A 27,703-nucleotide genomic window follows, 5' to 3' on the forward strand; every position below is an offset into this window, starting at 1 on the left:
AACACTGTGTTAGTTCACTACATGGACCCTTTCACTAAAGGAATCTTTTTTCACTGCTCACCAGACATGTGGGCTCCTCCTTGGGGATTATTCCAGTTAACAAGCACTTCTCATAATCAGCTTACTCTAAAAACATGGCAGTGCTCCAGCCATAACCAAGGTATCTTTTAAAAACCTTGTTATTTGATGGTATATGACGCTATACATGACCTAGAGATACATGAAGCATTTCCACCACACTACAAATGTCTAAACCACTCAGTTTCAGTTCTCACTTCCCACCCCCCTGAGTCAAACCCAGCAGCCTGCCATAGCACCTATTAATTTATAGATTTAATCCCAAGGGCACATCTGCACACTTGTGAGAAGGCGTGTCTGGTCAGCTGTTGCCACAGCGATGGCACAAATAGACAATGAAGAAGAAAAGAACCTGTAGCTGCATGTATGCTTTGATGAATTTGGGTATTTAGGGGGTTTTCTTTGTTCCAGTATATGCTGTTTGGAAGTCTTCATGTGCCTTTTCTCCCATTCTAATGAAATGTCTTATGTTAGAAGAAAAAGAAGATACTGGATGTGTTAGATTGGCTGTGCAAATTGTGTATTTCCTTAAAAACACAAAGGTTTCTGCAATGCAGAGTTGAACTGTTACAGCTTATTACAGTGGCTTGAATTTCATGAGTACTTTAAGGTGCTTAAAATTAGTCCTAATGAAATGCTGCTAAATAAAGTACTTGCTAAACGGGAAATAAGACAAAAAATCCTACAAAGATATGATGTGGCTACACTGGGAAAATGTCAGGTACTTGCTTCTTGTAGAAAATAGAACATTATTTAACTAATTTAAAATCCAGATAATTTTCCTTAGGAAAAAAAAAAAAACAACCCAGCAGTAAACTGTTCAGGGGCTGGTAGATTTCTTTGTTTCTAGAGGATGGTAAAGATTCGTGCACAAACATCAGCAAAGGGCAGCTTTCTGAGCTGTTCCCTGCCAATTGCTGACAAAGGCAGTCCTAATGAATCATTCTGAATTGTGATCATGTGCTACCAGCCCACAGTGAGCTGCCAAAGAGGAAGTGCAGCTTGTTTTCTTTCATTTTCTTGATTCCTATGCTGTAGGAAGATGAAAGGAGAAGGAGGAGGAGGCAACAGCGGCAGCCAAACTTAATAAATAATTCTGACGATTCCTGATATCAAATGGAGGCCCCTGAGTGGGACCCACTGAAAAATGACACCCTTCCGCCGACCCTGACGCCAGCTGTCCCTCCGTATGTGAAGTTGGGGCTGACCATTGTATATACTGTTTTTTATTCACTGCTTTTTGTGTTCATCTATGTCCAGCTCTGGCTGGTCCTTCACTACAGGCACAAGAGGTTCAGTTACCAAACTGTCTTTCTGTTTCTGTGCTTGTTTTGGGCCTCTCTTAGGACTGTGCTCTTTTCATTTTACTTCAAAGACTTTGTCACAGCAAATTCTCTCAGCCCCTTCATCTTCTGGCTTCTCTATTGCTTCCCAGTTTGCCTCCAGTTTTTCACCCTGACCCTGATGAATCTTTACTTCACACAGGTAAGCAACAGATATTTGGTCGATTAAATCTGACAGAATGATAAAGCACGATTTTGTAAGAATGATAAGAAAAATGTAATTTACAAAGGTACCTTGGCAATGCAAAAAGCAAATTTCAGTTATTTAGTTGGGAATTTTAACTTTTGATTTATATGCAAGTGATCAGTGTTACAATGAAACTGGAGCTTGAAGTGATCATTTCAGGAATGGCAAATAATCTACTGTCTGTTAAATGGATATAATTTAGTTTAAGGTTGTGGGGAAAATGTATAGGAGAGCTTGAAGCCTGGACACCCAAAATGTGGTTCTATTATTATTCTTTATTGTTGTTGTTATCAGACTTAATACACCTCCTGGCTTGTGTGCAGTCAGAATTGTAATTTCTGATTTTACTGGCAACCCCCCACTCCAGTTTTCCCTAAGTTGAGTAACATGTTCCTGAGCGAGATTTCTATTCTGTGTATCACAGTCAAAACTGTGGGTTGAGTCCTACTGCAGACCCAAATGGTCTGTATTACAAATATGTCCTCTATTTCAAGGATGCTGTGATGTAAAGGTAAATTAGCTATATAGCAGGGTAAAGGAAATAGCATCTGCATTTCAGAAAGAGGTCTTGGGAGTGTATCTGTGCTGTGGACAGCTGAGCAGCCAGGTGAGTTAAGCTGCACAGCACTCCGAGTTGCTGCAGTTAGACTTGCTTAGATGTACTTATGGGGAGCTTGGGTATCTTGGCACTGGGCTGCAGGACGGGATATTGGCATGCTGAGGCAAAGAAAGGCTGTCAGGCTTGCCTAAGATCCCACAGGAAGCTTGCGGGAGGGCAGGGACTGGATTCTGCATCTCCTCAATCCCACTATGATGACTGGAGCAGGAAGCCAAGCCTGCACTCAGGTGACCCTTGTTGAAGTCTGCTTTCCCAGTGCAGGGGTAGTTGGCCAGGAGAGCACCAGCCTGCCCTGGAGCACCCCTGGCTGTGCTCAGGATGCTTTGGGCATTGCTGTGTTTCCCACTTGGAACTAGCTCAGTGCCTGGATCTGGGTGCTTCTGTAGCACCCACAGTGTTTAACAGTGCTCTGTGGAGATTAGGGGCCTCTCAATTCTGAACATCCTGGCTGGAGAGGTCAGGCTGTGTTAGAAAGCTGCCATCCCAGAGCTGAAAAAGCAGCAACAGTAAGCATGACAGCTCTAAGAGGATCACTTGAGTTGTAGAGGGTATTAAATACTTGGAACCACGTACACAGTTTTGTGCTTGGGTTTACTTTTCTGGATTCAGTGTCTGAAACACCTGCTAACTCAACCCACTCCACTCCCTGGGACTTGAGATATATTAAAGGATTACAGGAACCTTTCATCTAGATGGTACTCAAATCCAGCTCAGGCATGTGGTGACCTAAGTTTTATCCCATAGCTATTGTGAGAGTCATTTGATAACGGTGTGGTTCCCCAGGGGCAAATGTCCATCATCGCACAGTCCATCCCCATCACAGTGGCTGGGACTAAGTCATAGCCCTAGGTCCGATTCTTCCCTCAGCCACACATGCAGGGCTGCTGTGGAAGTCTGGAGGCAGAATGCAGCATCTCTTTGCCAAGAGAAGCCGAGGCTGGCAAAGTTGGTGTGAGTATGGGGGGGGGGGGGGGGTGCACAGCAGTCTGCACTCTGTGCATCAGAGTGCCAGCACTTGGGGCTTACTGTTGTGGGTAACTGCTTTCTTTCATCTAAGGAAGATCTAAAAAGGGACCATACAGAGTGCACACATATGTCCTTTTAACTTATTTTTGGCATTGCTGTCTGATACTGTTCAGGAAGTAAAGTCCGTGGTTGGAAACAGAAAAAATGCTAAGGCTATCAGTTCTGCCTTTGAGACAATTTCTGCTTTGTCATCGTGAATCCTCACATTCTTCTGCTGAGCCCCTCTGTAAAAGAGTGCAATGGTTACATGTCTTGCAGAGCTGTTCTGAGGCTTTTGCAACAATATTTGCAAGGGACTTTCAGAGTCTGTGATGTGCGTCATAATCTTTAAAGACCGTGGGTCACTGTAGACAGGCATATTATTAGTAGTGTTGCTTGCTTTAGAGCTGGTTGCTCCCAGTGAAATCTCATCTCAAATATCTCCCCAGCCAAAACAAAGTCTTAAGAAATACAAGCAGTCATTGTATGAATATAATGTAAGGCACAGAATAAGTGCACAAATTTTAAATCGCTGTTATTAATTCTTTACTTCTAACCATTGAGAGGTGGTTTGGCTTGAAATTCAGCATCTTCTTGAGACTGTATATTAAATATGCATCTAGCTTTCCGCAGTAGGCAAGCAAGAACTAGTGTGAAAGGGGTGGGGAGAGAGAATTTTGTTTTCAGTAATGGCTTATAACTTAACAGACTTGTTCAGAAACAACTTTTATCCTTTTTTCTCTAGAAGGCAGGCAAGAAGGGTCCGCAGCTGTGTCTCATTGCATGAAAACCGTACTATTGACCTGGTGCTTACTTAGTCAGAGGGAAAGAAGCGGTCTATCTATAGTATAGGGACAGAGGACTGAAAGAAACCTTATGGGTCTCTGAAATTTGCAGGTGTTTGTTGTCTGCTGTACAGCACCCACCATTTCTAAATATGGCACTGCCAGGAAAAGTTTTAGACACAGATGTGAGAAGAAAAAGTGATTCAAAAAATATTGCAAATCCTCCTGGCCAAACAAAAAACTCATCTGGCAAGTGCCCGAGGGCACTTTTCAGAATAATAAGTACCTTTGAACTTGACAGAATGTTAGCCACAACTATTCTCTTTTTAATAGGTATCCTAAAGCAATTGGGACACAAATTTCAGCTTTATTTTATGTGTAGCAAGACACATAAGCCACAATGACGTTGGTGCAGCAGGGGTTGTTCCCAGACTTGAGCATCACCATCAGCAGATAGAGCCAAAGGAGCTGTAATACGTTAGGGTAGGTTGCCGAAGCAGGGGACATGTGAACAAAAGGGAAGCTACCATCAAAAGAGTTTTGACTCAGAATAAAGATTCTCTGGATTAAGAGCCAAGTTCAGGGTCCTTTGCGAAGGTCTTGATGCTCTATTTAGGGCAGAATAGAAAGGGTGCTGCAGATAAGGCTTGCATAATATTAGCTCCTCTCAGAAATCCCATGCTGGAGAAAATACATGTGGTTTCTAATGAGAGCACTAAATTTATTAATTGTGTCTATTCATTCTCTTCTGAAGAAAAAAAATAAAATAATGTGACCTACCCTCTTAGGATAAGTCTGTCTACTTAGAAATCATTAAAATAAATCTTGAGTGAAATGAGATCCAGCAGCGCTTTTGTAAAACAGTAGCGCAACACCAGCTAATAACTGCATTGTACCAGGCCGGAGCAGCTCCCTGATACTGATCCATCAGATAGAGAGCTGAAGTGTGCCTTTCCACCTAGGGCTAAAAAGCCCATAGATATGTTTGCCTTACACCTGCAGCTCCCATGGGTTTATTTTGCTGCTTGATAAAACGAAGACTGCAAATTGGCAAATAATATATTTTCCACTTTACGTGACTCCAGACAGGGAGAATCCCAGGACTCAGGCACTCTTTTATTTATGTCCTGCCTAGCCAAATCTTCCCTGCCCCTGACAAGGGCAGACTGAGGTGAGTCCTCAGGCTTTACGGTCAGTGTTGTGGGCAAAACGGTAAAGAAGGTCTGGGAAATAAAGTAATAAGTTGCCTTTTTTAGCGTGAGTGAGGGGTGGGCAGGGAAGGGCTGGCTTCGCCTTGTCCTGTTTGCTCAGACTTGGCATTTCCCTGGGGAAAGGATACAAATGAAGCAGAAGGGAGGCTAGGATGGAGGGTTACGGACTCAAAAAACAAGGTGTGGGCCAATGTCAGTAAGCTGTAGGGGATGCTGGAAATCCCAGGCCTTCCCTGTGGCCGGGCACAGCAAACCATTTGGTAGGCTGTAAGTTTAATCATCAGGTTGGGAACTTCTCAAGGGCCTAGGGCACGTGGTGCTGAGCTAGGGAACTGTGAGGCTGTATGGATGGAGAAGGGCTGGTAGGCAGATTTACCTCTTCTTCCTCCTCCTTAACCATCTTCCCCTTTCTGTGGCATGCAGACTGAGAAGCTCACCCTGCCTCCCAGGCAGGGCTGATGAAGTCAGGGACTTTCAGAAGAAGAGAAGTGGTACAGAGTAAGACACTTGAGAGGGGAGCTGGCCATGCTGGAAGTGCCTGGCAGGGTGGGGTAAAACCAGCACAAGGCTTTTGGAGAGGTTAGATGCATCTCAGTGGAACTGGGACACATATTAGCTCTGGGAGCAAAATCAAGAGAACTTTTCATCCTCTAGTTACCGGGGTTAACATTTCAAAAGTAATACCACCAGTGACAGAACAGAGAGAGCTTTTTATGTAGGAGAAAGATTTATTTTTAGTGGAAATTAATACACCATATATTATAAAACATTATTAATTTAAAGCATGCTTTAGATGTACATAGAAATACACAGGGGTCTAACTACAGATGGTAAAGCACTAGCAAATACGGTTGGCGTAAAATGTTGCCCTCAGTGTTGGATCTATAGGAGACAAATTGCAACTGCAGCAGACTGGCAGGCTGTCAGCACCCGACATGAGGAATGAGGTCGGGTGTCTTAGAAAATAACTGGATATATGGAACGTACACGTGCAAGTTTACTGTGGCTGCCAGCCCCACAATGGTCCCTGTCCTTTCAGGATTATTTTTACCAATTTACACAAGACTGAATGCAGTAGTGAGTTATGTTGCCCATGTCTGTAGGCCTTATAAACCACGTAGAGTCTAGAGAGTAGAGGGGAAAGTTGCGTATTTTGGGGAATCTGATCCAAATGAAAGAATGCACACGGGAGAAAGAGAGAAAGGGCTTGGGACTGGAAGATACACAGCAGAAGAAATGTATATGTGCTGATGGTGAGGGCCTCTGGGCCTGCATGAGGTTGTGGTGTATTTTCAGGGTGCAAAGAGTTTACATGCAGTGTGACAGAGGAAGAGAGGGGCAGTGGTGAAAGAAACTTGGAAGGAAAAGTACGTGCTATGTTCCTTACAGAGATTTTGAAATAAGAACTGGTAAATACAGCTGAACTTCATTCCTGTGCGGAGGGCCAGCTTGAGACGTGCACAAGCACTTAACACATACCTGAGGCTTTTTGGTAAGCTGAGCTGTAGCTCCTGTAAGAGTGAATTGATCAGCTAGCACTAGAGGTCCAGTGGAGGTTTGTGCCAGCTGTCACATCAGCACAGCTATATCAGAGCATGGACTGAAAATTGCTCCAGTGAGGTTTTCTGCTTCTTTTGCTCTGGGAATATGTGCCTTGGCTCTGACACCTGTTTCATTGATACTTACAGGGCTGGAGTGGCTCCTGATTTAAACCCCTTAAACTACAGCAGCCTGGCTCTGTCTGCGTACTCTGCTGCCCAGCAGCTCTGCAGAGCTCTCTGCAACCGAGCTGCTGCTGGGCTCCTGTGCCACCCCCCTGCTCCTCTGCTGGGGCCTGGTAAAATGTCTTTGAGGTCTGCTGTTTACATCAGTTCCTGCAACAGAAATTTTCCCTGGCTGTATGAAGGACTTTTTGGAGTCCTTTTGTACTGCTGCGTTTTTATATGCCAGACATATACCTCAGGGGGGTGGAGGAGGGAGTGTGAGAATCTCATTTGAGGTTTCTAGTCCTCTGGCAAAAACAAGGAGTCAAAACAGGATATTTCTCCTTTAAAGAACAAGTAAAAGGGGAAATACTTCTTAGAAAAGAAAGTAACCCTTCAGACATCAGAAAATTAGTAGGGACTTTCACTGAGTTTTCTGTGTTGCTGTTCATCTTGGGGTTCTCTGAAAGGTCTTTTTAAAGAAGTCTGCCTTCTGCTTGCTGTTTAATCTATTCTTAGGAACAGCCTGGTTTGCTCTGGTTTGCTGGAAGACTTGCTTAGATGACTCAGATATTGACTGGAAGCTTTCTCCACGCTGTTGCGGGGAGGGGCCATTGAGCAACCAGTCTCGAGCTAAATGACTGTTAAAAGCAAAAAGCTGCACCCACGCATGTAAGGTATATTGACATCAGCTTCTGACATCCTTATTCCCACTGAACAGGCTTTTATTCTGTGACAATCACATTGCTTTCATGAACTAAGGCCCCATCAGTGTTTAAGCAAAGGTGGCAGAATGTGGCCAGCTGTGTTTCTGTCTGGCAGTGAATTGGTGAAAGTGTCCACATTGTATGCTGTGGCTTTCGTTCTATGTAGCATCCATTTTCTAAACTGTTAATTTTCTTTCTCAATGGCCATTTTTCTCTGATAAAATTCAGAAGCTTTTATTACAGAATCATAGAATTTTCAGGGTTGGAAAGGTTGGAAGAGACCTCTGGAGATCATCTAGTCAACCCCCTGCTAAAGCAGGTTCTCCCAGAGCAGGTTGCACAGAATCACGTCCAGGTGGGTTTTGAATGTCTGCAGAGAAGGAGACTGCACAGCCTCTGGGCAGCCTGTGCCAGTGTTCTGGCACCCTCAGAGTAAAGAAGTTTTTCCTCATATTCAGGTGGAACTGCCTGTGTTGCAGTTTGTGCCCGTTGCCCCTTGTCCTGTTGCTGAACACTACTGGAAAGAGTCTGGCCCCATCCTTTTGACACTTACCCTTAAGATATTTGTAAACAGTGATAAGATCCCCCCTCAGCCTTCTCTTCTCCAGGCTAAACAGGCCAAATGCTCTCAGCCTTTCCTTCTAAGGCAGATGCTCCAGTCCCCTCATCACCTCCGTAGCCCTCCGCTGGACCCTGCCCAGCAGTTCCCAGTCTCCCTTGACCTGGGGAGCCCAGCCCTGGACACGGCACCCCAGGTGCGGCCTCCCCAGGGCAGAGCCGAGGGGCAGGATCACCTCCCTGCCCCTGCTGGCCACGCTCCCCCTCACGCACCCCGGGGTCCCGCTGGCCCCTTGGCCACCAGGGCTCACTGCTGGGACAGGTCCAGCAAATGTAGAATCACAGTAACAGCTGTTCTGGTGATCTTGCATCTGGAGATCCTGCTGGGTCTGCTGCAGGAACATCATGTTTGACTTTAGATAAGTTATCCACGGAGCTTTTGCTTGGTAGGGCAGCCTTGGACTGGTTTATATGATGGGACTGCTTTGTGACATTAGATGGATGAGTGGATCATTTGGGAGGAACCACAGGAGATGGTATTCAGGAACTTATGAATTTTCTAGGTTGTGTGGACCCAGCACGACTCATTGCCTGCTGCAAATTGCTTGTCTTGTGCAGTTCTTTGCACCGGCTCTGAATACTTCTGTTCAGTCCAGCTCCTGAAAACTGTCAAAATTAACGGTACAACATGTGTGAGTAGGTGCTACTTAGAACAGGTGAGGATTGTGGAATGGCCCTAGAGACAAGTTTTACTTGTTTAATTTCACTGAGGTCAGGAATCTCTTCCCTCCCACTTGCCCACAGTCTCTTCTAGAATAAGCAGAACAGGCGGTAAGTCTTGTACAAAACGCATGCATGAAGTATTTTGAACCCCACCTCTTCTCTAAAAACTGACAGCCCCTCTCTATGCACCATGGAAATGCAGAACATTCACAAGCCTCTTGTACCTCTCCTTCCAGTAGCACATAAGTAAAACAACATAAAATTTCTTCCTGAACTCCTGTGAGAATTCATGATCCAGGAATTTGGAGAATGAATCACAAAAATCTTTTGCGAGGGACACTGCCCGATGTGTTAACTATTTGAAAACAGTATCAATGGCTGCAGAATATTTTTAGATATTTCCCCCACCACCACCAACTTTTCAATTTTATTCTCAGCTATTTTTTCTAGGGCCTGCTGAAAAGCTCAGTGTTCTTTGCTGGTTCAGCTAGTGCTAAGCAGGCTGATGCGTCACAAAAATAATTTCCATGTCAAGGCAGCTGTTTGTGGTGAATAGGAGTTAAATGACAAGTTGTTCCAGGAGCACTGGAACAAGTGAAGCCTGATTTTCTCCAGATCTATGTCTCATGCTTGACTTTCAGCTGCTTCCATAACTGGGGCATTTCTTATACTTTGCTGTGCAGACTCTCATGTTGGGTGATGCGTAGGATCACTATGTAGGGTTCTCCTGACAGAGGTCATGTATATCAGGTGCATTTATAGAGTTCCTTACTTCTGTTGCTTCCTCAATTTTCAGGAGGGTGATAAAAGGATCATGTCTTTGATGCTTCAAGTATTTTTCCGTCAGTTCTCTGAATGGAGTATTTTAAGATTAGTGGGGGGACAGATAACAGGTTGACAGGCAGACACATGCCTACACATACATAGTGATCATGTAAGTCCTGTTTCCTTGGGAAAGCATGATAATCATAGCAAATATTATGCAAGCTATACTAAAGGGCATGCAAAACCAAGTTAAATGGGTAAGGCAGGATAACTCAAGGAGAAAATGATTAGGAAACAACCCAGAATAAGTCATACAGCATGTGTTTTTTTGTAATACTAGCAATCAGTGTGCTTCAGTGTTGGTTTAAAAGGACATTTGTAAACAGAGTGTGTTTGGAAACCATGTTAGCTTAGAAAAAATCAGTGATGCTTTCCTGTAATTTTTTTAACAAATAAGATATAAAATATGCTAATGTATTTTTGTATAATTTCTGATGGTGGTTAAAAAACTGTGGTTGATACACCTAGCTACATTACAGAAAACATGTCAGTATTTTGCCTTTTCTGTTACAGCAAGGTAACTGCTGGGCCTGAGCCACCTCTCTATAAAAATACATATTGTTGCATAGTGAACAGACAGTCAACAGAAGCCAAATAATACCTCACAGTAAAATAATGAGTTTGATTCTCAACAGCATCCTTTGGGCAATATAACCTGGATACAAACTTATATATCCGATTTCCCGCCAGGGTACTGTGATGGGCTCTTCAGGCAAGCAGCGCATCTGACCCAACATGCCAGTTTAAGGTGGACTATGTGAGAGATGTACTGTTCGGTCATGTAAGAGCCTGAACAGTATTACTTGCCTCTATGATTACACTGGCATTGGTCCTCTTGTGAATACTGGTGTAAAGGACCTTATTCCCAAGCCAGAGTTAGTGAAAATAAAGGTGTAGACATTTTGTATACAAGAACATTGTGATCACCCACTGAGTGGTTTTGATACTTTGCTTAGAGCTTGTCTGCCATGGATAAGCAATAAATGCAAATCTGTTATGAAATGAAACCTATCATTACATGCCTTGTGACCTGTGAGACAGGATTCCTGTGGATCACAGTGTCTTTCTTTACTTACATGTATCCTATGTTTGATGCAATATTTTTCTGTTTTGCAGGTGATTTTCAAAGCTAAGTCAAAATATTCCCCAGAACTACTGAAATACAGGTAAGAACTGTGGAAATATCTAATGTGGTAAAGAAGAGTAGCCATGCTTTTTGCGAAGGACTACATCTTTTATAACTTGTGGCTTATCTCAGCTATTCATATTTATATACCAATGTTTTATGATGATGGTTCTGAGGCCAGCTTCTTCCTATGACATTTAGAAGTCTGTCATTTCACAACACAATTTATAGACATTCACATATTTCAAAGGCAAATATTTTTTCAAATGCAAGCAGAAAACACTCACCCTCGTGATTTGTTTACAGGTTCTTAACATTTGTATGGCTAGGTGAATTCAGATCCAGTGCTTTGGTAAAGGTAGCAGATGTATTTATTTTGGCAGGAACGAGTGGGACTGGGTATGTATTAATCCATGAGGTCAGTGGTAATAAAAGACTCAAAAGTTTGAGAGAAGAGTTGTGAAGGGGAAGAGCTAGAGTGAATGGATTCAGCTTGATGATGTGTTTGGGAGCTCACAGGTAACCTCCCCTGACTCCGTAGAGTTAAGGTTATGGTAGCTTTACATTTAGGTGAAGAGATTTGTTTGGGATCTTGTGGAGCAGCAGAAATTGTCAGGAACTACTTGAAAGCTCCCCAAAGGGCAGTAATGTCCAGAAAGCTGAGGAAGCTCAGTAAATTAATGTTTATTGTGGCAGTACCTAAAAACCTCAGCCAGGCAAAGTCGTTTATATGGTGGTGGGGCTGGAGGGAGTTGTCTCCATTCTAAAGAAAGACTGTATAATCTGAATTCAGGGTAGGAAAACACTAATTTGAAGCTGAAATCTGACCTCTTACTTGCTGACTGTTAGGAGAACATACTCCTGTATCAACAGATCAAATATTAACATTGTCCTTGCCCTGGAAGGTTTGGTATCCAATAGGGTTTTGATACAGCTGGAGAGGCGATCGTCTGGAACAAGTGCTTCAGCAACCATGTTTGGTAGAATGGCAGTACAGTGAGAGCAGGCTTGGGGTGGGCCGGGCTCGGGCTGGTGAGGGTACGGGGCGTGCAGAGTGTGAAGGCTGGCTGAGGGATGTGGACTCCACGCTGAACCGCAGCTGATGCAGAAATTGTCAGGGTGGGAACAGAGAGTCTTGCATCTATTTTGGTGGCCTCAGGAATGCTTTCAAGTTAGTCGGTCTGTGTATATACCTTGGCCGCATCCCAAACCACAAGGGGCGAGATCTGGATGTTCCCTGATAAACGCTGTGGCATACAAATACTTTCACCCCTCTTTGCGCTCTGGTTTCTGTGGGAAGGAAATCCAGGAGCATGGGCAGGCAGACAAGCACAGCACACGCCAGCCAGCTCCCCAGCCAGCTCCCAGTGCAGGTGTGCCTGCCCCTGATGCTACGCATAGGCAAGAGGAACAGAGGATGGCTTTGCACAAAGCCTGGGCTGCAGGTTAGGGTGGTATGGGGCAGGTCCGTGAACATGTTCCTGGCTGGCTTTAGAGATGAGAGGTAGAAGCTTTGAACCTCATCTGTTACTGATGTCTGTGGCAAGGCTTTATTCCTGAAAACGGCTTGAAAATGTCTTTCTTCAAGCAAAGGGATCTTGTGATACTTAGTCAATGCTTGTGGTGATATTTAGTCAATGCCTGTGAAGTAACTACATTAGCACCCTGCATGTAGTTCTTGGAATGTTTCCGTTCCTAAACACTTTTGTATTGTGACTGGAATTATTCATGCACAGACTACCCTCCCCAGAACAGCTCCATGTCCACCCAGACTCTTGCCTCCTGCATTTCTAACACAGATCAGTCTTGGATCTGGTCTAGCCTTTTCTGTCTTATGCAGGTCTGTTGATGAAAGACTTCAGTAGTATTTTGTTTTAATATCTAGATCTCTTAGCATGGATGTGGTTACTCTGTGTAAAAGAGCCATGTAAATAAAGCTGACCTCGTTTCTATCTTACACAGGGCAAGTGGGGTGCTGTAGCACATGCACGCTCACAGCTGAGGTCCTGGATCTTAATTGTAACAGGCTCATGAAAGATCATAGAATCACAGCGTAGTTTGGATTGGAATGGACCTTTAAAAATCATCTAGTCCCACCCCTGTCCCATGGGCAGGGACATCTTTCATTAGATCTGGTTGCTCAAATCCTGATGGAGAGATGGATGATGATTGATAGAAAGATGGCTGGCTGGCCTGCAGGCAGGGGCTGGAGTCTGCACTTACTGAGTTTGATCTTTCTTCATTGCTGGATGTTCACTTTTTGGTGTTTTCCTCCCCATTTTCATTAATGAAGTGTCAGACCTTATTGTCTGGTATTGGCAGTTCTGCAGTCAATAATGGCAACATAAACAGGGCAAGAGGATCTCAGAAATCAGAATCATTTCAGATACAGAAAAGGCTGATAAAATCCTATCGGAGATCCAGAATATTAAGTCAGCTTTACTGAGCACAGCTTTCATGATGTTGTCACTGGCAAAAGAGCTCAAGGTGAAGCCTGTGCCAGACCAACTTCATATTTAAACAGTCCTTCTGCACGTCTCCCTGGGCTTGGGGTTTTCTTACAGTCACTGGGTTTGGATGAGGCTTGCAGTGCTGTGTGTGCACACCTTGTTAGCACACAAGCCTCAGACGCTGTATGGTTTTTCAGGAAACCACGTACAGAATGCAGTAGTTTCAAACAGATTTTCATGTTTCCACGTTGAAAAAGGCAAAACTCACGGCATTCATCTGAAGTTTGATTTTAAGCTCAAAGGAAAACTTCAGGGTGCATCCAGCCTGACACAGAGAGAACAGAACACCCTGGCATGTGCCTTCCCCAGTCAAACCAGATTACATATGGCTCCTTTTAAGGGACTAGCTCCAAAGTGGGGATTAGGCACAACAGGCTTTTGAACAGTCACTGGTGCAATCTGGAAGCACCTCTCCTACCCTACTTTTCTGTTTTCTAAAAAGCCCCACATGCTTATTCGTGCCTTGTAGATGCCCTTGTAGTTGAGATGTAAGGATACGTTCTGCCTTTAAATGAGCTAGGGATGCTTTCTGCAGCTGCAGAAACCCTAAAACTGCCCTGAGAGACGCAGCCTGCGTCTCCATCAGTGCTTATTCAGAAGTCCAGCAACAAGGCTTCTATTGTCAAAACAGGCAGCCGTTTCCCCAGCCACATCATGTCAATAAGGGGGATGGAAGATCATTATGTGAAGAGCTGCACAACCGACTGGCCATGACGGCTCACCCTGGCACGTACGGGAGCGTGTGGGCATGAGAGCATGACAGTGCTTTCTTTTTTTTTTTTTTTTTTTTTCCCCCCCCTAAACTCCATCAAGGAGAAGCCCGACCTGGAAGCCTCTAAGCCTTGCTGGTTGCAAGCCAGCACCAAGGGCATGCAGACTGTGCTGAAGCAGAAGGTCCCCCTGACTAAGATGAGCAAAAAGAGAGCATGTACCTACTGTCCTGCAAGTGGGCAGCATGCCAGAGCATACCTTTCCTCATAAGCTCAAACCCCGCAAGAATATTTTACCTGCACTACAATAGAGGAGCAAAGATGAGACTATTAAATCTTTAGACTTTGGGAGGGGAACGAAAGGAAGGCACATGACTGCCACTTAAAGACTTTTGAGATCTTGGTATGTAAATGTACCACCACCGTAACTAGGAACTGCATTCTCCAGAGGAAGCCATGTGGGAGAGGAGCTTCGGGACTGCAGGGCTTTCAGCATTAGACTGTGAGGTTTAAAGAAACTGCCTCTAGCTGCTTATCCTAAGAACAGAGCCCTGCCCTGGAAGGTTAAGAATAAGCAGAATCTTCTCCCTGAGAGGGAATTTCCGTGACTGGCAAGGAAAAGGCAGCATCCTCGATCACTGCCAGATATAACTGGAAAGAAGGGCGCTGATTCACAGGCAGGGACTTTCAGGCTTTCAGTTCTCCCTGTTAACACATTTAAAAGGTCTCAAAGATATACCCCTTCTTTCCTTGCCCTCTGAAAAGAAGCCAGCTATGCTTCAGGTTTGTAGCTGTATTAATGCTATCAAAAAGGATATGAATGTGTGAAAGGAGAAGATAACCATTGGGTAAAGTATTTTTAAACAATCAGAACTGGATTCCTCAGGGACAGTCTAGATGTTTGTTGTTGGCCAAATTCAAAGTTTCCAGCAGGCGTGAAAAGCTGTGGCCGAAACCTCTTGTTCAGTGACTGCAGATTATGACCCTTATCAGTAACTGTCTTGGTCAGCAATGATATTGAGGTAAGCAAACACCTGAAATGGAAACATGCCTTCTTTAAAAAAAAAAAAAAAAAAAAAAATTAGTGAAAAGCTCCACAGCTGTGTGTAGGTGTAAAGAGGAATTAGAATCAGCTTTCCTTGAGTATGTGGTATACTTACACTGCAGGCTCAGTGCTGGGTAGGTGGGGAAAAAACAGATGGAGAAAACCAGTTCAACTTCTGAGCTTCTGTCTGTCAGTCTTCTCTTCCAGCTCTGCTCCTGTGGTTGTGGAAATGAACCTTTTGCCCAGCATAGATGGCAAAATGCCAACCCAGAATCAATATGCTTATTTAAGTTTCTTGGTGTTTCTTCCAAGAGGTTGCCCATGCCCCAGTTATTTAGGCAAAGGGACAAAGAAAGATGCTGGGGAACCAGTAATTCAGAGATTTTAACTACTATTAGATGCTTCCCTAATTTAATACGAAATCTGATGGCAAACATCAGCAGTCAGTGATGCTTCTCATGGCAGTGGTGGGGTGGTAAAACCAGAGTCAAAACCAGTCCATTCCAGGAAACTCAACCTTTTGTGAGATTTCTCCTGTCAGTGAGCAGTGAGAGGGTTTGCGCTGTTTATGAAGTGCACGCTCTAAGAAAGTACGTATGTATTTAAGTACTGTGCTGTTGTATTTCTGCTGCAAACAGTCTTCCAAGTTTTGCTGCTTGGGATTAGTTTCTTTACTTACAGCTTGTTGTGTAACTGTAAAAACAGGTTTGAAACGAGCCAAGTTAATCTCTCCAGCAATTTGGAGCGCTTTGATTTGGGCTCAGATGGCTGGTCGCTGTGGCAGTCCGCCACGTGCAGCTTTCATTGCTCAGAGTGGACCTTCCATCTCATGACTGACACTTTGCTGAACAATGTTGCTAAAACTGTTTTCTCCTCACTCTCCCAGGTTGCCCCTCTACCTGGCTTCTCTTTTCATAAGTCTCCTCTTCCTCTTGGTGAATTTAACATGTGCAGTATTGGTGAGGACACAGAATTCAGAGAGAAAAGTCATTGTCTCTGTCCGGGTGGCAATTAATGACACGTTGTTTGTGCTGTGCGCTGTTTCACTCTCCATCTGCCTGTATAAGATTTCCAAGATGTCTTTAGCCAACATTTACTTGGAGTCCAAGGTAAGGTACATTTTCAGTTCTTTTCAAGTACCTTCTGAGAGACAAGGGCAGTGCAAAGCAAAGCCACGCAGTTCTTCAGATCCCCTGAAGCTGGAGGCCTTAAACCTTCACAGCTCACGTTTGGCTGGCCATCCTGTTCATTACATGAATTCAATATTAAGTGGCAGCAAGGGTGCCTTTGGCTAACATCAGTGACCCCAAAATATGTATTTTTGAGGCAGAGCTTATAGAATTTATTGACTGGAGTTTCTCACAGCTGTTTTTCAAGCGGATACTGCTTTCTCCAGGTCCCTGGCTGGAGACCACTTCATTTCAGTACTGCTACATAGAAGTGGTCTGTACTTCGGGATCCTTCAGCTTGTGAAATCATTGACTGCTTAAGTTAACTGTTTAAGGTAGCAGCATGCTGAAGATAAGCCAGACAGGGGAGTATGAATCTCCCTTTATACATTTGCAACCCGTCCTATAGATAATGAGAATGAATTTTAGAAGAAAATGCATTATAATTTAGCCAAATGGGGAGAAGGGGAAGTAAGTCTCTCCAATTACTCTACAAAATGCTCTTTAAAGAAATATTGTTAGGTTTACAGCTTTGGACACGTTCAGTGGTCAAGGCACTGGGGAACATCACATAAGCACGCAGCGTTTATTATAAAATCAGTGAAGATGTTTTGTGTCTATCAATAATGAAACAGAGCTTTCAAAGGTCCGTGCATTTGCGGTAGATAGTTAAATTTTAAATTACTAGTTTAACAAATAGCACATTACCACAACAAACCTCTAAAAAAAAAAGTAAGTTTCAGCTGCTATTTAGAAAATCTGATAATAAAATTCCTCTCTCCATTTAGTTAATCAGATGAAAGGAGTACTTTTCCTGTTTAATCAAATCTGGCCATACTGCACAACAACCGAGCTGAATACAAGATTTAAAAACACAGCTTAGTTTGTTTTGTTTCCTTCAAGCCTGTCATTTGCTGACCAAAGGGCATGGGCAATGGATTATTTTTACTAGTAAGAAAAGTTTTTCTACTGCTGCAAATCACAGAAGCATAAATCTCTGTAACAAAGCAGTGTTAACCTAAGGGAGGTTTTGGTAGATCACTTTGTTCCGTTTCCTCCTCCTGCAGGAAACCTGATCTTCTTTACTTCAAGCTATTTCACAAAACCCAAACAAACTCTAATACTATTGCAGACAGGAAAGGACAGAACACGGAGACGATGGAAGTTTGAATGTGGAAATGAGAATTAAAGAGCGCTTTGCTCCTTTCTGCTGACCTGAAATGGGAGTTCCTCTGGGGACTTCCAGTAGGATTTGACTGCACATACTTTAGGGATACAGATGGCTGGAGCTGGCAGTGGAAAAACATCCTGGTTTAATCTGCTACTGTTGTGCTGAAAAAAGTAGCTAAAGGGAAAAAATCCGTTCTCTGCAGTGATATGACAGAAGTAGTGCTGGCGATAACGCACCCTCTGTGGTGCATGTAGACAGGCATCGGTACTGGCAGCCTTTTATTTGCATCTCCCAAACACATTCACCTCCGTGACCTGGTGTGGGGGGGTGGCTGGGGTCCCTGTGCCAAGGCTACGACAGCACCAGGGAGGTGCCTGGCCCTGCCCTTAAGGTACCAGCTTGGGCCAGTTCTGTGCGGGCCAGAAGCATCACGCGGTGGGCCATGCTACCAGCTCAGGGCTCCCCCTCTTTTCGGCAGGGGCCTGTGACTGAAAAAGGACTCCTCTGGCGTTACTTTCACTGCTGCACTCTCCCTGCCCCAAGCCACTAAGTTGATTTGACTGGCGGCAAAACCACGACACTTTTACCCCCTTTTTTTGTATTTGGTGGGATTGAAGTTTGTTAAATCTCTAGCATATCTAACTATTAACTAATCAAGAATGACAGCGATGTAAGGAAACCTGTATAGGGAAATACTGACCCTGTTCTGCTCTTCACTTGTGCTCTCCCCAGTCTGTAACACCGCTGATCTGGGACATGGGATGTGCCCGTCAGCAGCTTCTCCCTGCTCTCTCGCCCTCGGTTTCCATGACAGCATCACTGACTTGCCAGTACCAAAAGGGAACAGAGGAGTCCCTGGCAAACATTTCCTCTTTGTGGCATTTCCTGCTTGCTGGTCTTGCCACAGCTTTCACCACTGCCTACCATGCGTCTGCCTTCAACTACCACACAGCACCAGGCTCCCGACTCACTCCTGACAGGGCTGCAGGTTATGTCCCGGTGCATGGTGGTAGTTCCAGCGTGTTGTAAGCAGCAATTTAGTCAGAGAGGTTGACTGTACTGGGGGTTTTGTAATACTCCTGAGCCTGACTGTTCCCTGAATCAGTATTATTTTGCTGGGAAAACAGGCAAGCTAGTTTTCTGCAAGCTTTTCTGACTACTCCCTGAGCTCCTCTTCACTGACGCTCACCAGGGAGCGCAGACTGAGGAGCTGGATTGACAGAGCCGCAGGGACAACAGCCGCCAGCGCGAGTGAGCAGCAGAGGGGCCCAGGTAGGCTCCTAAAGGCCAGGGATTCAGGACATGGTGACTTGGTGACTTCCCCGGTACATCACTAGCCATGCAGTTATGCCTGTGCTCTACCTGCCACAGCGCTTTGGACATCTGCTCCTTGGCTGCCAGCCTGGAAGCGGAGTGTGTGAGTGGAGGGAACAGGGTGCAGACCTTCCAGCCTCCTGCACTGGTATAAAAGGTCCTGTGAGGGGAGAAGCAGCTTCCCTCTTGGCCTCTCTCTCTCACACAGATGAGAGGAGCCCGTCCCGGTGGTGTGGGTCTCTGCCAGGAGAAGGAGAGGGCAGGGCCAGTGAAGCAAATGACTGCAAGGTATCTTGCTCCTCTAAAAGCACGCAGAGCTGTAACCCATCTTTCCCCCTCTGGCTATGCAAAGCGCTATTTCAGAGCCAACTGCACAGAATTTACTTTGAGCTTCTTTCAAAGCCGGTCCTATTTTTGTACATCTGCCTGCCTCTGTGATCAGACTCACACTGATCTCTGTATCCATGGCTCCCGGATTCCTTCCTTTCTTGCTGCTACAACTCCTGTGCTGGTGTCTTAGCCTCCCCCAGTGACCTTCCCCACCTGACGCAGTGGTCAGGTGTTTCACTTATTCCTCTCACTGGATTAGGCTCTTTCCCCTGCTCTGCCCGGTCTTCTCTCTAGGGCTTAGGAACTGTTGTGATTTCACGCTTTGTAGTCTCATTCCTTCCCTTGTGCCCACGCTCCCACACACAGACTGCCCTGCCACGGTCCCTCTGCCTATAGGCTGAGCTTCCACTTTATCTTCTCTGTGTTGACACTAGGTAAGGCAGGATGTTCTGTTCCTCTGTGCTGCATTTAACTGCTGTTATGGTCTGCTCTGTACTTAGGAAATAGGTGCACAGCAAGCAGTTGTAAAAGAACGCAAGATTGCATCATGCCAGCATCTGATACAGGGTGCTCTATAGCTAATGCACAGCTGAAGGCTGAGTTCTCTTGCTCCATCTGATACCAAGTGTAGTTCTTACTCTGAATGTAGCGTTTGTACAATAAATAAGTTGTAGGAAATAGTCACAGCCCATCTTGGTAAGGGCTGGAACTGCTACCATTGCTGTAAACTACTGGAATAATAAAACACAGGAACATATATAGTATAGGATATGCTGATTAAAGAAAGAAAGAAAGAGAAAAAGTCAGTTGCGTTAGACAGAGTAGCATGAGAACCCCCAAAGTCCACACAAAGCAATGTTCTTCTCAATATTATTCCCGTATGAATAATAACTTGTGCTTAAAATCTCTTCCAGGGCTCATCAGTCTGTCAGGTGACAAGCATAGGAGTGACTGTTATACTACTTTATACCTCACGAGCCTGTTACAACTTGTTCATCTTATCGTTTTCCCAGACCAAGAAAGTCAATTCTTTTGATTATGATTGGTACAACGTATCAGATCAGGCAAGTATGAAAATATTTGCTAATGAGAAAAACTCATTCTTTATGTGATGGCTGATTTCCTAAATACTATGACAAGATGAATTAATGTATTTAAATCCTTTTCTTCTTTTCTATTATTCCATGCACTGAGATCGTTTTGCTCCAGGAATATAGATTTCTGGTAATTTCAGCGTAAGGAGCAAAAAAACCCTCAGTGCTAGCCAAATAATTAAAAAAATAATCAATCTTTTATTTACCTTAGTTTTATTGTTAAAAAAAGGCCTGTTATTAAAAAAGACAGGTGTTTTGTCCATTAGAAAGAATGTACTGTACTTGGAGAAGCAGAGAAACAGCACTTGATTCCACTGAAGTGCTCAGTCCTGGAGTCATCATCAAATCTCCTGTTGCCACCCAGGCTACAGAGTTACTTACTTTGATTCTGTCATTAGCAGAATAACTTTGTAGTTTGAGGATAAGACTAAGATTCTTACCACCCTTTAATTGCAAGTGACGATTCAGATTGAAAACTAACAGTGATAATAACACTAAAGGAAATAGCAGGGGATTCTTCATTGAATTTTATGAAATTTGGGCATCCGGCTCCGTTCTCTGCTGTGAAGCATGGAGTTAGGTCCCAGTAGTTTTCCAGCTCTGCCAAGGCTAGGAAAAATGGCCGGGCTGGGTCTGGACCGTGAGCATATTTTTTTTTGGCCTCAAAATCCCAGACACCTGACATCTCCCCACGCTCTCATCAAGCACCTGCAGACCAAAAGCAGTGTTGCCAGCCACGCAAGGGCCTTGTGTTGCCAAAGCGGTCAAGCAAACCCGGAGCCATTAACAATTTTCTGTTGAGCAGTAGACAAAACTGTGAATGAGAAGTAGGTAAACAGTAGGGTAGGATTGCCCAGAGGAACTCATTATGAGTTAGTTGAGTAAGGTCTGTCAAGGGACCACTAATCAGCCCTGCTGCGGTGTAAAGAGGAGCGCAGCTCGGTGTTGCCACTCCGCGTAAATAGAACACACAGGTTTAGGCAGAAGGGCGCTAGGCTGTGACTTAGCTCGTGAATCAAACATTTTCTGTCTTGTTGGGGCCTGGAGCGTTGCTGCTGCTCCTGCTGACCCCTTGCAGGGGGCACTTCTTGTGCTGACTCCTACAGCCTGGAGTAGCAGGGGCTGGAACTTTAGGCCAGAATATTTGGTCCCATTTCCCCCATGGAGGCAGAGGTTGCTCACAGGGAGCTCACTGGAACGCTTCAGGCCTTAGGTCACTACTATGGGGTTTTGAACATCTGATCTGACTTGCGACACGAGGGTTGCCTGGATTTTGGGGTAAATGGTTTGAGCTGTACGTAAAGAGCCTGGAACAAAGAGGCAGGTACTCAATTTGGTACCAGAATCAAAAGTCACTTTTAAAAGAACAGCTTGACGTTCGTACTGTGGTGCTGCCTCAGGTCACCTGTCAGACACATTACCCTTTTCTCTTCTGTACAAAACACATGAAAGGACCGGATTTGCCCTCTGCAGCTGTGGTGAGTGGTGGAGGGGAAATCTAGAGAGAAATTCAAAGTTAATGCTACAGCAACATCATGGTTATTCAAGCTAACAACGTACGCCAATTTGAAGGGATCCGAGCCTTAATTTTTAAAAGCCAGATTGCCAGCAGTGCCCTTGATGACCTGGGTATTGATTGTTCCTTTAGGTATTATTCCCAGCTGGAAAAGGACTGGAAAACTAGTTTCTTATTACCTGGATTTGATCACTTAATCATTAATAGTTGCTTGCCAGGCTCTTAGGCTGGGAAGACCCCTGCATGAAACTTTGATTTTGCTGAAGGAAAGACAGCGGGAGGAGGAAGAAAGAGGAGGGAAGGTAGAAGGAAAGGGAAGTCACGTACCAAACAAGATAGCATAATGATTTTTTTTAGTATGCCTTTAATCATTAGCCAGGTTAATCTGGCTTTACTGAATGGAATTTCTGGCTGTGTTGTCAAGCGTTTCAGTCACTTAAATATAAATCTTCATAAAAAGACATGTTGCCTCCTGCACCTTTAAAGGAGCTGCCATCTTTATTTTTAAACACTCCTCTTTGGCTTTTCAACAGGCAGATCTGAAATGTCAGCTGGGAGACGCAGGTTACATAGTGTTTGGAGTGATCCTTTTCATCTGGGAGCTCTTGCCTACTTCCTTGGTTGTGTATTTCTTCCGTGTCCGAAACCCTACAAAAGATCTAGTAAGTGGAATTTATTACTATATTTGTTACTATAATGTCCAGGCAGGTCTGGAGGGCTCAACTTCTGAAGGAGCTTTTGCTTCTTTACATTTTGACTTCTCTTTTTCAATGTGTCCTTGGCAGAATAAAAGCAACCCAAGCTTCCTACTTCGTTGTACTAACTCCTCATGAAAGAAATTCATTGTATTTACCCAGAAGGAAGACAGGGTGTTTCTCAGGCAGCTCACCTTAAGTCAGGAAACTTCTTAAATTATAGGGACATCCTCCCTTCGAGTTAATACAGTACTTTACTGGAATCAAGTGGAAATGGAGTTTGTTATCCAAACTTGGGATCTTTCATCACATAGCAGTGAAAATGGCTGTATGCTAACTGTTCAACTGTATGAAGGAAATAACAGATTGAATTCTTTCAGCCCTGTACCCATTGAATTGTCTTCATGTCAAAGACCAGTAGCCACAACAAGCACTGGCTGACATTTTTGTTTGCTATTTCAGCAGAGCAGAGATGAAGGAGTGAGTTGTAAGAATAATTCCCTGTAAGTATCCTTAATATCTAGGTAGTTAATTGCGGGCAACGTCTCCGGGTTAGCATAGGATATGCTGGCTGACAGGCACGTGGGGAATGTAAGCCCTGCACTAGGATTACCGAGGTGATGTCTCTTTCTGTAGGCCAAACAAACCAAAGCTAATATTCCCCAAGAAGGATGTGAATGGTAAATTCACAAGTAAGAAAAGCAATTAATAGAATAACATTTTAGAGAAGGTGATGGTTTTTGTTCTCACCTGTGGGTTTCAGAGACAATGATACAGCCAAGCTTAACAAGGAAGTAATACCTGACATCACACTAAGGAACCCCAGGGACCCCAGCGTCCATCACCAAAAAAATTTCAGCCCCGCTCCTGCTTAGGAGTTAGCCAGGAGAACTGCAAATGGATTAAATGTTTTTAAGTACAGTCCAGTGGTGCTGCTTTTCTAAAAAAGTGACCACCGAGAGATCTCATTTTATTTAAAGGGCTTTTATTTAGTAAATTAGTAAGGCTAGACCTGGTGGTCAGGTTTGGGTAGTGTCTGCGAGATTCACAAGAGAATGAAAATAGGGGATGTGGCCTAGTCTCTCCTTCCAAAATGCTGATCACGTATAGGCTTGGAGTCCTACTCAAACGGAGTGGAACAGGCAGTGTTCTCTCACAAAGAGCACTGCAGTAACACATACGACATTTTATTTTTGCACTGTGATTTGGAGAAAGCCCTAAATCTCCAACTTCATAAAGATACAGCAGGAGATCCATTCAGTAACACCCCTTCTTCCATGGATACCTGTTTTAGAGTAGACATTCTCTGTCATAGTGGATAGGCCATACATGGAATTTTTTCTACACAAGACAAATGTTTGTGCTAAACGGTATCACGGGAAGAGGAAAACCAGAAACAACAATGGTGGAAAGAAACAAGGAAGAGGCTGTAGCAGGGCAAAACCGCCCTTCAGGGTAAGCGTGCCACAAGAGGGAGACCAAGGGCCACGGGACTTCAGTCTGTGCGTTCAGCAGGCCCGCTGTCACAGCGGCTCAGTATCAGATGGTCCGGTGGTTGAGAATTTTGGCCAGAAAGCACGGGGTTAGAACGAAAACAAACCCTCTTTTAATTAAAAAAAAATCTTAACACCTCTGATTCGGTAAAAATCCAAAATGTTCTTTATTTTTAATAAGGAACAATCCCAAGAAATAGTTGTTGTTTGGTTTTACGTTTCATTCAGGAATTCAGAAACCAAAATTTTGAGCAGAGACAGCCTGAGTTCAGCACTGTTGAAATGTAAAGCTCCACTCCGTGGATGCTTATAGCCTGGAACGAGCTGTCAGCCTGCTTTGGTGCTGACATAGGGTAACTGCAGTGCGTGGGCCTTTGCCTTGCCATACCTCAGCCAGACGAATGCTGGAAAGGGGAAGATGACAGACAGACCTATTTTTACTTCTATTTTGTTATTTCTACTTTGTTATTTCACATCTAACACGCAGGGGAGATTAAGCTGCTCTCCTGCTTAAGGCCAAGAAGATGTCATCCCAGCTTATCCACACACAGGTGCAGGAAACCCTGTTCCCTGGGGGTGGAAGCAGAGGATCAGTGGAAGAGGCCCAGCCTGGTCACTGATGTCCCTCTGCACTGTTTCCAGAATCAAACTGACCTTCTGAATCTTGCATGTTTCCTGTTTTGATTCGTAGGGAAATAAAAGCAAAACGTTTTGTAAATGAAGGAGTTACATGTACACCCCTTGCCCTGTTTTATCAAAGGGCTTTTCCTTGGGATTTCACACTCACGGCACCGTAGGGCGGGTAGATACCGAAATTGCTTAGAGGGGTCCTCAAGGGCTTTTCAGCCGTGGTTCCATTAAGCAGGACGCCAGGGTTCAGCACGATCGGTTCCTGAGGCAGGGGAGGCAGCGCAGTGTGTGTGTGGGCGGGTTACAAATGCGGGAGGTAAACCCAAACCTGTTTAGGTGTTGTGTATCCTTCAGCTCCTCAGCTGCTTCCCCACTGCTCGCCTCAGGTCAGCTGGCTGCAAGCGCCAAGTGCCCAGGGTGGACAGCAGCTCAGCACAGACAGGTTACGTGCAGACGGGAGGGTGGTTTCAGAAATGGGTCATATCTGTCAGCTAGAAGGAAGGAAAAGCTGTTAAGGTCAGCAGACCGTCACTGTGCTGGTAGAGAAAAACAGAAAATGCAAAAATATTTCTGTTGTTCACAGCAAATTGTCTATTTGATTTTGGAAACCAGGAGGTGAGTCTGCAGTGGCTTCTTTCAGAAGTCAGGCACCAAGCGGTTTATCTGTTGCAAGTACTGACTGAGGTTTCCCTTCCCTCAGGCCAACGCAGGAATGGTCCCAAGCCATGGCTTCAGTCCCAGGTCTTATTTCTTTGACAACCCGCGCAGATACGACAGCGATGACGATCTAGCATGGAATATTGCACCACAGGGGGCACAGGGCAGGTGAGATGCAAGAGGGAACCGCTGGCTTCCCGTAACGGGAACTTGCTTCAGAGGAGGAGGAACTCTCCCACAGGGCCAGAAGACTAATGTAAATCATCTAGCTCCAAGCGCTGTTGCGTAAATTCCGGGGGGCGAGGGGAAGCAAAGGGGGAGGGGGAGGGGGAAAGGCAGCACTGAGTGACAGACGGTAGGGATCCAAGGGCCCCACAGAGGCTGCAAAGACACAAGAATGAAAAGGCTTACGTAATTTAAGGGTCGTAAAAGCGTGCTGCTCTTTGAGAAAACATGGGTTGCACGTTTCACCCTCTGCTGCTTCCAAGAGCGGCCTAAGACCTAAGACGTGCTATTTAGTTTCAGCTGCGAGCAAGGCAGCCTAAACACCCGGCTCCCTCCCTCCTCAGGGCGAGCAGCGAAGAGCTCGACAGCGCAGGCAGCGGCTTGCGAGGGTGGTAGCGAGCAGCCTCTCAACTTCGGGTGCCCTGCAACACGGCTGGATGTGTTGGGGGTTGCCTGAAACGAAGGGGGCGTTTGCTTTCCCACTTGCCTAACCGCTGCAATCCCACACAACCCAGACCCGGCACGAAAAGCCCCTTTTCTCCGTGTAACCGTGGGCTGTAGGTAAGGATTCCCTTCCGGGAGGGAGCAGCTCGCAGCAAGAACAAGAGCGATAGCACCCGGTCCGGAGAAGGAAGGGCACTGCCAGGACACTATCCTGCCCTGAAAGGAGGCTCAGTCACGTGTCATGCATTCGCTGTTCCTGTATCTATGCTATGCTAGTAGTAATTAGTATAATCAATTATCTGCTAATGAAGGCTAACTTGCTCACCATAGCTAACATACCCACATCTCCTCCTCATCACTCACCCGGATGGCGCAGTCGCTGTCTCTAAGCCCAAACCAGGATCTGATAGAGCAGGATATTCAGCGCTCACGACTATCCATCGTCCCACCCCCGCGTTAGTTTTTCACGCCGTAACTACCCCCCGGTGCCAGGCTGGTAGCCAGCCCCGAGCCAGAGGCCCCCTCCCTTCCGCAGGGAGCCACGAGGGAACCAGCCGCGCCGGGAACAGCGGAAGCCAAACCGGCCACGCGTGGAAAGCCGGGGCGCCAGAGCGGCTCCCAGGCACCTGCCCCCGTACGTGGGCACGGGAGGTGAGCTCTGCCACTGACAGGCCCTCGCAGTGACGCGACTTGGCAGGGATCAGCAGCGCTGCTGCTGGGATTTTCAAACGCTTTCTGGAATAGCGGCTCACAGAGAATGAGTTGAGAAGCGCCCGAGTCAAAATGACGAACAGATCAGAAAAACAAAACCTGGTTGAGGGTTTTATTTTACTTTTGCATTTCAGCATGAGAACTACCTCTAGGCAATTACGTTCTGCCCACTTTCACTAACCACGTATCCACAGAACCAGCCTGCCAGTCACTCACACTGCTCTTTTCCTTTTAAGTTTCTCTCCAGACTACTACGACTGGGGCCACCAGCACAGCAGCTTCATGGCTTACATAGGATCCCTCCAACAAGATCCAGCACTGGACACAGACCGGCCAAGCCCGTTATAACTTCAATCAACTGCAGCACTCTAGGACATTCCAATATTAAACCAGATATTCTGAAAAACAAAGCTTAGCAATTTTTCTTCACCTTTTGGTTTTTAGAAGTGCTCCTATGCACAGATAAATGAAGAACTTGTCTTTGCCACGAGCTTTTCATAGTTCAAGAAGTATAAGCTAATGATTTAAACTTTGAAGACTGTCCCAATTAATACCTTGTTCTAAGCCACGGCATTTTTGGCTTTGAATGGAGTTGTTAGAGGGTGTAATTTAATCACTTTATGCTCATTTTAAAAGAGCAAATTTCATGAAGTGAAATGGCATAATTATTTTCTAAGTATTTTATTTTTACACTGTCTTAGGTTAGAAATACATGATTACGTTGAATATACTGTAAACGCATGAATGGGTTGTTCAGCCGCATGACAGTAGCAATTCTTACATGCACATAAAAGCCTGTAAGGGAAATATATCAACCCGATTAAATAATGTCTTTTTCAAGTTACTGCTACATTCTCAGAGCACAATTTACTCTCTGGATCACCACTGCTTACTCAGTATGGCAAGATGGCTGGAGGCTAAAAGTCATCCATACTCTAGTTATGATCTCAAAACACACCGTTTTCTTACTTTCTTAGAAGAACGCAGTATCGGCAGCGATAGGGGCAGTCTCAGAATGGTAGAGATTGGCATCTGCACTGGCTGGAGCATTGTGAACTGCTGAACAGGCTGAAAATTTGTAAGTTTGAAAAATTGAAGTGATGTTATCATTTCTGTCGA

The 27,703-nt window shown here is 44.9% G+C and overlaps 1 protein-coding gene across 2 annotated transcripts; it reads left to right on the plus strand.

Annotated features, from left to right (window-relative positions):
- The first annotated feature begins 1,052 nt into the window (after positions 1 to 1,052).
- GPR137B (G protein-coupled receptor 137B) lies at positions 1,053 to 27,428 on the plus strand. Of its 2 annotated transcripts, XM_056343254.1 has the most exons (8): positions 1,086 to 1,265; positions 1,425 to 1,563; positions 10,861 to 10,910; positions 16,022 to 16,244; positions 20,034 to 20,187; positions 22,267 to 22,391; positions 25,248 to 25,372; positions 26,821 to 27,428. In XM_056343254.1, the coding sequence occupies exons 1-8, from the start codon at positions 1,195 to 1,197 to the stop codon at positions 26,930 to 26,932; spliced, it is 999 nt and encodes a 332-aa protein (XP_056199229.1). In that variant the 5' UTR covers positions 1,086 to 1,194; the 3' UTR covers positions 26,933 to 27,428. The 2 variants fall into 2 exon arrangements, with proteins under 2 accessions (XP_056199228.1, XP_056199229.1); XM_056343253.1 differs by having other exon boundaries at positions 1,053 to 1,563.
- The last annotated feature ends 275 nt before the right edge of the window (positions 27,429 to 27,703 follow it).

The sequence above is a fragment of the Falco biarmicus genome, chromosome 6, assembly GCF_023638135.1.
Source record: "Falco biarmicus isolate bFalBia1 chromosome 6, bFalBia1.pri, whole genome shotgun sequence".
Taxonomy (NCBI): Eukaryota; Metazoa; Chordata; class Aves; order Falconiformes; family Falconidae; genus Falco; species Falco biarmicus.